Genomic DNA, 13,929 nt, shown 5'->3' with positions numbered 1-13,929 from the left:
CCCATCATGATTCTGCCAAATTCTGCAAGCAAAGATGAATAGCCAGTTGCTGTTATTATAAGCAATTCCTGGGTTAAATCCTACCTGAGATTACAATTCTATGATTGTTGTTGTCACCTTGCATTGACGGACTAGTTACTCTATTTTGTTGGACCATAAGGAGTATTCAAAAGAGGATTAAACATATATTTGTTTCATCCACTTGCTCCAGATAATTAAACCAAACATTCTTAAAAAAAGAAGAAAAACAGAATCCATCATGTCATAATTTAATTAACTGTTGAATGAAGTACAGAAAATATCGTTGAGTACAATCAAATCAAACAAGCTGTACTGAAAAGAAACACAAAACCATAATGAAAGTGATTTATCCTTCATTTTTCACATTTTCATATCACTAAATTATGTTTTTAGTAACTCTCCCATTCATATAACATAAGTATATGAATGTAACCTTACAAGTAAACTATTAAAATATTAAACTAATAGCTATGGAATCATCCTTCTGAGAGTAACAAAATAAAGATTTGGTCATTTGGAGTGCAGTACCTCAGAACATGACAAGAGGCTCTGCTTAGCTGTGTCTGCACGTCAAACAGAGAGAAAACTATACCCATATTCACAGTCTCTCTCTCTCTCTCTCTCTCACACACACACACGCACACACACACACACACACACACACACACACACACACACATTCACTCTCTGTTCCTCACACACACACACAAACACACTTCACTCAAGACCCAAAAACACTTTGGATCGGTCTCCAGTTAACGGAAGAAAACTGCTTCCTCCCACTCTATCTGTCAATTCCATCTCAAATGTAAGGGTGGTGATTTAGGCAATTTTTTTTTCTTGCTCCCAGCAAGAAAATCTATTCAAATGTTTCCTGGCAAGAATGCTTTGTGATTAAAGCAACGCTGCTGAGGGAACTCCATGGGCGCTGCTGAGTTGTCCAAAAATTGTCCTGTGTGCCACTGCCTTAAAGATGTGGGAGAAATGGAGAAGACTGTAAGATGTTCTGTTTTGAAAAGGTAATGACGACTTTTATCATTCATCCTCTTTTCTCAGTCGGTGTCCATGAAAGCTTCAAAACACTCTTGGAAAAACTTAACTCTCTATTTCTATTCAGTAAACAGTTTCTGTATGCAAGGTTAGAGTAGAATCCTAAGATCTATGTAGGTCAAAAGCATGTATATTCAAAATGCCAGAATGCCATTCTTTCATGAAGACGAGGCATTCTGAAATGACACAATGACAGAAGAGATGTAAAGAGAAATTATCAGTGAATAGTACTCTGAGTAAAATACTGATCGACTCTTCCATCAGACCAAACAGCGAGGCATTGATCTGACAGAGGCATTTGAAGTGGAGAGGGGGCGGGCAGACATCACTCCTAACAGTAACAGACTGTACAGCTGTAATATAACTAAAGACGAGACCCAGAGCCAAGCAGTAGTGAAGTATTTTAAGGACCTGGGTCACTTTTCTGCTCCCTCTTTCTCGGTTCAACTCCGTTCTACACAGTTTAATTCAAGGCTTCAGTCATGTCATCATTTATACTTGTACACAACAATGTTGGGTGCCCTGATGTATATCTGTTTGCTGTGAATACCTATGAGCCTGGTGAGGTAAGCTTCATAAAAAGAGAGGAGAGGATAAGACAGGAGAGGGGAGACAATGAGAAAAGGACAGATCTTTCCCATGTAATATGCAATTCATCCATTGAATCAGGCTCAGGAATAAGTAAGACCGTATTTTCTCAATGCATACACCTATCCTGCCCTCTGCTGGACAACTAGAGTATGTACACTGTATACTCCAGATACTGTTTTGCTGCTTGGAGTGCATCAGGCGCCCTTAATCGAGTGCGCCTTACGATTTTACGCATCACATTACAGCACCAATGGGCCCCCTCCCTCTACCTCCAAGAGCACACAAACAAACTGGGATGACAAAAGATCACTGGTGGTAGATCGCCAGGAAGAGCAGGAGCTGAGAGGGAAACCTGCAAGGTCGTCTTCAAGTACAGTAGTCCTTCTGTGGTCTCGCTCTCTCTCACACAAACTCTCACACACGCACACACTCTCTCATACACACTCGCACAAACGTGAGCACTCCTTCATTTCCCAAAGTTGCCAAAGTTAGCGAAGGCATCTTGTTTGGGTGGCACCATGGCGGGGGTGATGGAGTGTGCTAGGCCCATGGCTGGCATTCCTACTCCTGACATCCCCATGCCAGCCATACCGCCCATCATCACCGGAGACGCCATGCCCATATTCATGCTCATGTTCATTCCCATCATGCCTTGGTTGACAGGGATGCCAGTCATCCCCATGGTACCCGTCGCCATCGAGGCTGGCATACCGGCTGCCACAGAAGCAGGCATGCCGGTTGCCATAGATGCCGGCATGCCCATCGTCATGGTGTTGCCTGCCATCACGGGATTGGCTGATGGTCTGATGGGTGTAACGGGGGGCGGGGAGCTGAGGTTCAACCCTCCGAAGTTCTGGGCCAATAAGTTGACAGGAGGCACACCTGGGGAGACAGAAAGGGGAGGAGTTATTACACATTATTTTTAATCACTTTTACCACTTGACACCAGACTCAAAGCCTGGTGTATTGTGGGTTGGTAATTTTTGGTCAGTTACTACAACAAACCAGTCTGACAAGCCAAGGGTGAGCACAGTATAAAGTGGAAACCAATGTGTTAAACAGCAAAAGAGTTTTTTGACATCTTCCTATCACACATAATGTATTACACACATAATAAACACAATTTAATGGACAACAGGTTTTTCTTTTTCACATCCACATACAGTGTACATGCACAGAGAAGATAGATGGACCCCAGTATATGTAGCACACCTTGTTGCTGGATGATATTGTTAAGTGTGGGTGGTGTCTTGGTGGGGTTGAGGCCTGCTGACAGGAAGTCCAGGCTAATGTTGACGGAGGGGTCAGACCAGGTCGACCCCAACGATCCCTGACCTCCGACCCCAACCTTCTGCTGCTGTCCCATGGGCTGCTGGGACATCAGGCCTCCCAGGCTCTGAAACAACAATACATACTTGTTATAGTTTTATAAATACACAAGGAACAGGTTATGCAAGATAACATACACTTAAAAAAACATACAAACAAGCACAAAAGCAATTCTGGCATGAATCTTGACATGGAGTGTTTATGAGTGTGTTATCACATTACAGATTTATTACAGTACAATATTATGTTCCCAAACAGTAATCCAAATCAATTAAATTAAACTATACTATACAATACATCTTAGAATGCCTGCACATTAATTGTATATTCTATATAACATTTGGGTTAGTATTTCAGTGCAATTCATTATTCTCAACATTTCAGTTTTCCTTGTACCTCTAATTCCTGATAAGGCCTGTAATGTGTACAGTACCTACCTGTTGGGAGCGAGAGAGGGGGATGGCGGGCATGGCAACAGTTGTCCCTGGTGTCGCCCCGCCCAGAGAAAAAGTCATGCTCTGAGAGGCGCTCAGTGTTGTATGCTGATTGGTTAGTTGATGGTTAACCCCACCCATCAGGTCAAAGAGCTCAGCTGAAGGTGGGACAGAGGCGGGATTAGAGGCTGGAGCTGAAGGTGACTGGACGCTGCCAAACAGGTCAGTGACGGGCTGGGAGGGACCAGCGCTAGAGGAAGCTGGGGGATTGGCTGAGAAGGCATTCCAGTCTCCAAATTCTCCATTCCCATTGGATGATGCAGCACCTGGTGACAGGAGAAGAGTGGTTTGATCAATTTGTTATTCTAAAGCTCATCTTTGATTTTCTGCCCCTCTCCTCTCCTCCCCTGTCTCCTAATTTCACATTAGTTGTCTAGTATCTTCTACCTCATCTCCCCTCCTTTCAGTCTAACCCTTCCTATTCTTCATCCGGATGTGGACAGGCATTCAACAGGTATCTGCACCACACACACATTTATTTAGTGTTTATCTCAATGGTCCCACCCACTGACTCAATCCACGGCCATCCTAATTTCTGTTCCTGTCTCCGTCACTTCTTCCCTAACTTCCAATTAATTCTTTCCATTCTTTAATATTCTTCCCTCACTCAGTCCTCAATTCCCCCAATTTATGTACCTCTACCATTAAATTTGCCCATGCACACTGATCTAGGGTTAATTTTACAACTATGATGACATTTTTTTCCCCTAAGGGACATATTTTCATCACTACTTTGAATCTAAAGCTGCACATGTGGTACTTTTCCAGTATTACAAGTGGAATAAATTCATTATAGGGAGCATATTCTCCTAAAATGATGGCACTGCAGAATCGCTAATGGTGAAGGTTAAGATTTGGAACAGTGAAGCTGATCCTTGGCAAATGCACAGGGGAAGTTTCACCCTCTGCTCTTATTCCCAGCTAGAGGAATGAAGAGAGACCGGCAAGAGAAGAAGAGAGGAATAGATAAAAGGATGAATGTAGCAGGGTAGCTAGAGGAGCTGAGAGAAGGAAAAAGACAGGAGAGAAGAGAGGATGGAGGGGTGTACCGGTGGTGGATGGGAGGCTGGCGGAGGCTGCGGGAGAGGAGAAGTCAGCAAAGCCACCAATGAGGTCTGAACTGCCACCTGGACGGACACACACACACACACACACACACAGAGCACATAACTAAGATCTGTCTTGTCCAACAAACAATGAGCGACAGACACAGACTCAATTGCAATTCACAGTTCAACAAACTTGTCTCAAATGTTAAAGATCCCATAATCCCAAGATGAAAGCGAATCCTAAATCCACCTTCATGTCCTCTCTCAACTTAACCATCCTCCCTTATCTTTGTGTGTGTGTGTGTGTGTGTAGCAGTTAAGAGTTACCTGTTGTAGCGCTCTGATTGGATGAAGGGTCGACCATCAGCAGGTCAGCTAGACCGCTACTGGTTGACTGCCTGACTGATGGCTAGAGTGAGAAGAAGAAAGAGAGAGGGATTAAAAATGTATTACATAAAATTAATTTAATGTTTGAAACAGTGTGTGTGTGTGTGTGTGTGTGTGTACCTTCTCCTCTGGGCTCCTGTCTCCGGTGTAGTGGGCTGCAGCCCCCAAGTCCAGAGTCTTGCTGCCTGCCGCTCCGCTGCGTTTCCGTGTGGTGGTCGTCGTGGTTTCTGTTGCTTGGGTGATCTGGATGCTCTTGGTTGTTACGGTTTCCTCTTCATCTTTGAACTCTAGTTTTTCCTGCCGACCGTTCCTGGATACCCGGTCCTCCTCGCTGTCACTACGACAACCAGACAAATACTGTATCACAATCAGTACCGACTGCTTTACAGGTATCAATTATGTCTGTGTGTGTAATGATTATCATTGTATATCATTATGCATACAGTACATGTATAGGTGTGCATGCAGATGTTGTGAGTGTGCATATGTACCTGATTCTGTCGGGGGAGTCGTCTCGTTCCTTCTTCCTGAACTTGTTGAGCGTGTCGTCGATCGTGCTGCCGATCTTGTCACTGATCTCTCCAAGCTTCTCGCTGAAGGGGAAAGCTCCTCTGCTCTTATCCCAGTCCTCATCCCACTTACTCCGGTCCAACTCACTACCTCCAGCTGGAAGGAGGGAGACAGAGACAGAGACAGACAGAGAGAAAGAGAGACAGAGGGAGACAGAGAGAGAGACGAGAGAGAGAGAGATTATCCATTCCCACTGGTGTACACATGCTATCAAGAGGCACATGAGCTGCCTAATGTCCCACCATAATCACCATGATATATTAAACCAGTTATGCTAATGAGGCCATTAATTAAGCTAATTATTATTAGAAAATATTTCTATGTCAACATTGTACTCACGTAACACATAGGTGGTATTAATATGAAATCTGTATCTTAAAGCATTAAAGAGTTTATAGTAGTTTCAGGAAAATTTGTTTTCCTCATTAATATGCAAATTTATGTAGCAAGGTGCTCCAAAATCTAATCAGAGCATTTACTCTATAGGGGGAACCTGTGGTGTAAGTATGAAGTTTCTACCATGTATTGTTCTTGAGTTATTGTGTTCACAACAATGTGTCTGCACACACAGACAGACAGACAGACAGACGTTTGCCTGCATGGCACTGTGAGGCGCTTTGTATAAAAGCATCCACTACATGGTTGTTCCAAACTTTTCATTCTCTCAAACACATTCCATTCCTGTGGGGTTTGGATAAGGGACGTTTTGCTACATTTTAATCAATATCTGACACAAGCTGTAAAGCACAAGGAAACTCAAAGAGTTGCTCACAGTTCTTGAAGCTGCCTCCTCCACCTCCACCTCCTCCTCCTCCTGTTCCTCCCATACTGTCTGAAGAGACTCCAATGTATTTGTCTTTGTTCTTCTTGGCTTTCTTCCTCTCCTCTCTCAGTCTGTCATCGTCCTGGACAAACTCCACCATCTCCTTCACTTTCTGACGCACGTTGATGCCCTGATCCTTACCGTTCTCATCTGGACAGACACACACACACACACACACACACACACACATACAAAAGGCAGACAGACGGACAGACACACACATATATATGAGCAGGCACAGACAACACAGATACACAAAAAGATAATTTGAACTATGAACAGGAAGAACACCTCAACAAAATACTAATTTCCATGAAAACATTCTAAAAAGTTCTATGGAAGGCTTTAAAATGGATTTAAACATTGATTTCTAGTGTATGCCCTTTCTAGCTTTTTTGTGATACACTATTGATCCTTGAAGTAGAAATTTGTCTTTTTGCTACAGGGAGGTCAGAGGTCAGGTCCGGTACGGAACAGCACCCGTTCTTGCTGATGGGGGTTTGATAACGGGCCTTTCAGTTGAAAGACTGGACTGAGTCTAATCAATAAAGAGGTAGTTTATTTTCTTTTAGGGCCTTACCAATGAAGTGGTAGTTCTCTAGAGATCGCAGGTCATAGATGTGCTCTCTGGCGCTGGTGACTACTCTCTCTGACCCATTCCTGATCAGATAGGCCAGCAGAAGTAAAGCCTGGAAGAGGGGGAGAGACAGATGAAGAGAGATAGAGAGAGATGGAGTAAAAGAGAGAGAGAGCAAGGGAAATGAAGGCAGGATGTGGTCAGTATGGCTCAGTCAGAAATTCTATTTCCTAAAAATTATTTGAGGGCATTTCAGCTGCAGTTTCCTTGCAGCTGTAGTGCGCAGCAGCATAGCGACAAGAGGATAAACTAGACTCTTTACAGAAGTGTAGCCAAACATTCGGTCTCTTCTTTCTAACGTACAAGGAAACTGCTCCTGTGCTGCGGAGAACTAAACTGAACACACTCTGCTCCCCCTGAGATCACTGCGCTGCACAGTCACAAGCACACATCAGACAAGGGGAGAAGGGAGAGCGAGACAATTTGTTCTCAAATTAAAAATTGCACATTTTGTTCTATTCAAAAGAAGAAAAAAAACGGTGCTCGATAAGCCAAACGTGTTTCGATGCAGTCAGTTGTGGAACCAGGTGTCGGTTTCTAACCGCAGCCACAAAGAAGCCGAGTCACTCCTGACGGTACCAACACAGCGCCGAACAGCGCAGTGCAACAGAACACAGCGAGCTCACAGAGAGGAACCAACCAGACCGTAACCATGGTAACTCTCCTTTTGACTACACAGACCTGTCTCCAACAGAACCCCCGGTAACCATGGTAACGTTACCTTATACACCCGTCTCCAGTTCTTCTTGTTGTCCTTCAGCATCCTGGTCCACAGCATGTTCATCACCTCTGGGAACTGTTCATACATGAAGGTAGACCTACACACACACACACACACACACACACACACACACACACACACACACACACACACAAAATCAAAGAAGTTATCGTGCTGCAGAAACTCAACATGCAGGTAAATCAAACCACAATCAGAACAGTTTGTGGAGACTAAAGTTAGTGTTATCTTAATCTAAATAACCTCCTATCAAAACATATAGTGTTGATTGTATGGGTACATGTGAGTGTACGCACACACACTACACTCACTCAGCTAGCTCTAAGATATGTGCATGCATTTATTTAGTGTGTGTGTGTGTTAGGCGTACTTGGCTATCTCTCCCATCAGTTGTCCAGAGGGTCCCCAGGGGTCGTCGTTGGTGGCCTCTCTCACCTTGGACTCGATCTCAGAGTAGTTCATCACCACATTGGTGCTGTTGACAAAAGAAAAACACAAACACACACAAATGGTACCATATAAATAAATTATTATTTCAAGCATGTAAAACTGAAACCCTGCTGCTTTCCGTCCTTGTTTTTCTATTGACTTATTGTGAATATGATGCTTATTATTATTGTCAGTCTTTCAGTCAGTCGGCCTCGTTAGTCAGTTATCAGCAAATGGTCTTTGGCTTGGCTCCCTGGTCCCCTTCACACTCCACTGGTCACATCCCCAGAGGTCAGAGGTCATACACTCAACAACAGAGAGAGAGAGGCAGTGTGTAAGAGGAAAAGACAGGAAGACAGACAGATACAAACACACATGCACATATTTTACCCAGTACGTCAAACAAATGCACGCAAATACAGTCAGGACAACTACTCAATGACAGGCGGTCTCTCGGGCTACCAAACCCTGATTATCATATCTAGAGTCTACAGATCTACACATCACAGATGTCTACCTACTGCTACCCATGGCAACACCTCACTCACACGCACACACAACACATTCACACTGACACTTTGAGTGGAACTGTGGAAAACAGGATTATCATAACACATTCATGCACACCCACACACACACACAGAATAAACTGTAGTATAAAAAGAGAGTGAGAGACAGAGAATGAGTGTTTCTCCAAGATGACAAGGAGAATCTCAGTCCACTGAATAATTAATGAAAGCTTTCTAAAAGCCTATGCCCTGGCCAGTGCACTTACACATCAAAGACAAATACACATGCATGTGTGCGCACACACACACACACACACACACACAAACACAGGCCTACTGTTTGAGGAAATATTCAGCTGTTCAGGACTCAAAGGGAGGCAAGGGGGTGTGTGCATGAAAGTGAGGTGAGCAGGGTGTGTGTGTGCGTAACAGAGTGAGGTAAACACAGCCAGACCTCCCCATAAGCAACCTCTACTTCCTGGCCTCTTTGTTCTGTGGGCTCACCTGCTGCTGTGTTTGTTCCGTGTGTGTGTGTGGTGTGTGTGTGTGTGTGTCTCTTGATGGGCCTGGCTTGCTGCTGCAGACCTGAACACAGACCCCTGGCAAAGACACAGTCAAAGCACTGCAACATGAAACACACTTCTCCCTCTCTTCCACCTCCCCCCTTATCCATCTCGCTCTCCTCTCCTCCACCACTCTCCTATCTTATCTCCTACTCCTCCAGCCTGTCATTCCTCCCTCATCTCATCTCATCCAGCCTTTTGTTCCAGCTCCTCTGTCTCCTCCACTTCATTTCTATCCAGTCTTATCTCCTGCTCCTCTCCTCTCCTACTCCTCCAGCCTCTCATTCCTCCTTCATCCCTAAGCCGTCTTTCTCTTTTCCTCTACCTTTTCTCTCCGTTTCTTGCTGCTCCGCACTCCTCCACCCTCCCAGCCAAGCGAAGGAAAATGAAAAAGTGGCACCTGTACTTTCCAAGAGCTGACTTGGAACATGTTATTGTCAGCAGATAAGATAGAGACAGACAGCGAGAGCTCTATAATAGCCTGACTCTTAACCTGCAGGAAAACCAAGGCCTCTGTTGCCAGCCCTGTCTAGGTAGATCAATAATAGAGTGTATTCATCATGCCCAGCCAGGCACGACCAACAGCTAACAGGAGCAGGTGTCTATTACTCTATCTGAGCTTTGGTGAGACCTCACTATGCTACTTCTTCTATATCCCATCGTCTCATAGCCTTTCCTTGCTCTCTTCTTTCCCCCTTTTCTTCACTTCTCATCCCCATTTTCTTGGTTATTTCTTCTCCCATCTTTCATCTCCTCTCCTTATCAGGTTTTGTGATATAATTGGTTCCTGAGTCTATTGGTGGAGTATAGAGGACAATACAGTGTCTAAAAACTCTGAACTGAAAGTAAATGTGAAGTATGACTGCTGAAAATGTTATCCATCAGCTCTATGTTAGCATTCTCTCAGTGATTTTTTTCTGAAAGGGCTTTTGTTTATTGGACTGAAAACGCAGTGGTCACAAGGTGGAAAGAACAGGACCACTTCTCATACCAATATCTATATAAAGCTACACTAAGATTTTTATGCAACAATACCCCATCTTATCAAGCCAAATAACAAATATGCTTTTTCCACTGCACTAATGTGCTATACTATACCAGTGATGTCACGGAACAGTATGTTGTTCCATTAGATTTTCTTCACAGTTCAGTACGGTTAGGTTACAGGACAAGCGTGCTGATACAGCATCTTTATGTATCTAATACCAGCCTGCTTTCAAAGGGTGCTGGCAGGATTGTCGTCATCTAGAAAGTGATGTGCGAGCAATGCACAGGGTCAACAGTCATCTAAAATCGCCATTTCCAAATACCCAGCTGGTGTGAATGAAGGTGGAAAGTCAGAGAAAGAGACAAAAAACATAAACAAACAATGAAAAACGATGACAAAGCTCTACAACAATGGGAAACGCCCATTGTTGCTGCTGTTGCTGTTTGCCCAAAGGAAATACTGGTGTCTGACTGTTATGTACACTTACACTTGTACACGGGAAGTGGTGAATTGAAACTTAGGAGTGAAATACTGAGTGAAACTGTCTCCTAAACAGCAGTGAGCAGCGCTGTGTCCAGAGAAAGCTGGCCTGACCAATGTTCGATCTTTTGCCTCTCGCGTCCCTTTGGTATCCTTTGGTATCCTTTGGTATGAGGCATCACAGACCGGCCAGGTTAGTAAACATGAGCGTGCTGTGTGCAGTTTACTGACGTCATTCTACATGACTTCTGGGTATTGAAGTTCAATTTTTTCCAAGAGTTAGGCCTACTTGACCCAATACATCCATGACTTGACCTCTTGGTGCCATTTGGAGCTGCTAACATGCTTACCTATAGTGCAGCTGTAAAAGAAGCCTACTGCAGGAGTGATGTTGGTGTTACTGATTATTTGGCCTTATATTTGAGTCTACACATGTTGCCTAGTTTATGACAGAGATTAAAAGTCAGGTTATATGACTAGACAACTATGAACTGTAAGGACACAGGACAGCACAGTGAGATTTGTAGGCATATTATATCTGTGCCGATGTTAGTAGTGTTTGGAAGCAGGATTGTTTGGCTCCTGGAGCTTCAGCAACATCTGATTGACAACAGCACCGACACACCAGATAAGCCTCTATAATATCCAGGGAAAACCCTCATAAGGCTCGCTCTCAGCCTGCATGCATGACAACTGTAAGGGAACACACCAATAAACTGTGTTGACTAAGCCCCTTGTGGTCTCTGCTCTCCTTACCTTACTGTGATTATACTATATCTATACTACTATGATACTGTCAAGATAAGTGAATATGAGAAGAGCAAATTAACATCAACCATCAGCCAAATGACGGTAAATCTTGGCTGTGACTGGCAAGTTTATCTACACTTCCAGTCCCTTTGGCACATATGGATATGATGATTGGGACTTTCGTGTCCTACAGTGGCTACTGACTAATACCAAGACAGATACCACAGGGTGTGAACATGATGGTCGAAATTAAATGACTGACTTGCTGTAGCAAAAATCTAATATAGCTAGGGAGGGAGTGGCTGTGAATCCAAAACTAGAAGACCATATGTAAGAAAAACAAATCCTCTATGGCAGTGATTCTCAACCTTTTTCATATCAAAGACCCCTAATTTAGACCACATTAGGGCCACAGACCCTAATTTGATGAGATTTTGTCTCTCAGACGCAAATGTGAGAATATTTTTATTGTTAGATATGATTTTGTCCAGAATTCCATGACTATCTGCATTGCAGGTAAAGAGATAACAGTGAAACAATGATCAAAATAGTCATTCTTCTACATTCTCTAATTGTGTTAACTTCTTGTAAATTAAACAATGGTGAAGTTTAACAATTCATCAATGTGCTGGCGACCCCCTGGAACTCCCTCAAGGACCCCTGGTGGTCCCTGGACCCCACATCGAGAACCACTGCTCTATAGCATTTAAATTAGGGCAATTCTTGTTCTGTTAAACTGAACAGACATTGTTATAGCGTGGTGATAGTCATGTGAAATCATGCCTGTGATTACGGGTTAGACCCAATGTTTAAAAGGAGCATCTACAAAGTTATTGTGTGAAAGCAGATGCACCAGATGCAACTGGTGAGACTGGCATTTCAAACTGACTTAATTGTGATTCTTGGTCTACTCCATACTAAGGATAGTCTGACTCTAAAGGCACTACATTCTTGTCAAACAAAGTAATTGCTGATAGTGAATATTTATAATAAATTGAGTTACATATATCTGTAGCTACAGTATGCACTTCCTCCACCCTCCCTGCGCTTTGAAAGCTGTAGACTGCCTGAGATTAACCTGAATTACTCATTTGTTTTGCTTTCGCTGCACTGTAAAGCACATTATGACAACATTTGTTTTGTAAAGTTCTTTATATATAAATATATAGAGCTATGATAGACCTATCCTTCAGGACTAGTAAAATATCTCCCTCTGAGCCACTCTGACAATTTGCAAATCGTTTACTTGGTTACTAAGTCCAGTAGAACAGGAGGCTCTGTTGTTCTTCCCTCCTCCTAATGGTGCATAGCAAAAGCACTATACACCATTATACTGCACTTTATACTTGAAGCAATATCAATTAGCATAGTGTTGTGACTAACAACAGGATGTACTCGTCTGCACCACCACCATAATGAACTATGAACTGTTTAGCTAGCTTGGTCTCTGAGCCAGCTTTGTTGTTATTCTGCCCGGCCATGGGCCTTGTTGAGACCGGTTTAGCACACCATGAGGCTCACTTGTTAGCTAATTAGCAAAAAAAATTAATTAACCACATATAATTATCTGGCCATCCTATTCCTAACGGTTAGCTCGCCTGTAGGGACATAAGTTGCTGCATGCTGGATGTAGCGAGCATCGCCAGGGCGGGACAGGGCGTGATTCTGCAGCAGCAGCACTACAGATAACGGAGCCGTCCTGGGCTTAGCAATGCTAGCGGAATTGGCTAACTGGATAGCTTTCATTCTGTATTGGGAACACAATTAGTTGCCATTTAGCAACATAGTAGTTTGTTTTTCCGGCTCCATATGACGAGTGTAATAAAGGGGACGACGGGAGATACAATAGTAAAACAGAAATTTCTGTTTCTTCCACAAGGCAGAGAACTGGCAGCTAGCCAGCTAGTTTGGGAGCTAACAGCTGAGGGGCTATCTCTGTGACGTCACGGCCCATTTCCTTTCTCTTGTCAGCGATAAACGCTGCTGATGCTGCTTAGCTAAGCCACCTAGCTAGCTGCTTAGCTAAGCCACCTTGCTAGCCTGGTTAGCTGCCGCAACCCGCTCCGCCTGTCCCACAGTACTCACGCTTTGTCCACCAGCTCTCTGACTTTCCACATATTCAGCATCTCCACACGGAACTGCGGGCCCGCCGCCTCGATACTGCGTTGCCCCGTGTCTCTACGCCCACACACAGATATGGATTCCGGTTACCGACGACAATCCCCCCCAGATGAGCTCCGGTACGGCGGCTGCGGTTAACGGACCGGCCCCAGTTGCTACGGAAACGTCGTTCCCTGCCTACGTCACTGAAACGTAGAGATGCGCCCTCGCCCCGGACTTCGTCAGTAAATCACGTGCGTGTTTACATCCAAGGCTCAAAGCCAAATGAGGCAGGGGCCACACTTTGAGGCGATGAAGATAATAACGTGATACTTAATTGGTCTCTGTAGGGAAGTTGTCTTTTTACTTGTCAGAGCTCCTGGAGCTGGTAGGGCTTCAGTGACTTGCTCAAGGACACTT

The 13,929-nt window shown here is 44.0% G+C and overlaps 1 protein-coding gene across 1 annotated transcript; it reads right to left on the bottom strand.

The window, feature by feature from the left end:
* Positions 1–307: 307 nt before the first annotated feature.
* LOC139908137 (clathrin interactor 1-like) lies at positions 308–13,624 on the bottom strand. Its single transcript, XM_071894719.2, has 12 exons — positions 13,495–13,624; positions 8,061–8,165; positions 7,673–7,769; positions 6,895–7,003; positions 6,264–6,464; positions 5,413–5,587; positions 5,042–5,258; positions 4,862–4,943; positions 4,535–4,612; positions 3,429–3,751; positions 2,875–3,058; positions 308–2,544 (listed from the first exon to the last, which is right to left on the bottom strand). Exons 1-12 carry the CDS (start codon positions 13,533–13,535, stop codon positions 2,129–2,131), a joined length of 2,028 nt encoding a protein of 675 aa, XP_071750820.1. The 5' UTR covers positions 13,536–13,624; the 3' UTR covers positions 308–2,128.
* Positions 13,625–13,929: the final 305 nt, after the last annotated feature.

Source organism: Centroberyx gerrardi, chromosome 11, assembly GCF_048128805.1.
Source record: "Centroberyx gerrardi isolate f3 chromosome 11, fCenGer3.hap1.cur.20231027, whole genome shotgun sequence".
NCBI classification, from domain to species: domain Eukaryota; kingdom Metazoa; phylum Chordata; class Actinopteri; order Beryciformes; family Berycidae; genus Centroberyx; species Centroberyx gerrardi.
The sequence above is the reverse complement of the archived record's forward strand: the minus strand, read 5'-3'. Positions and strand labels throughout refer to the sequence as shown.

Coding starts and splice junctions, on each gene's coding strand:
- LOC139908137 (XM_071894719.2), bottom strand. CDS start 13,535: ATGCTGAATATGTGGAAAGTCAGAGAGCTGGTGGACAAAGC. Junction 8,166..13,494: donor AGAGAGCTGGTGGACAAAGC/GTGAGTACTGTG, acceptor TTTTGTCAACAG/CACCAATGTGGTGATGAACT. Junction 2,545..2,874: donor CAATATCATCCAGCAACAAG/GTGTGCTACATA, acceptor CTGTCTCCCCAG/GTGTGCCTCCTGTCAACTTA.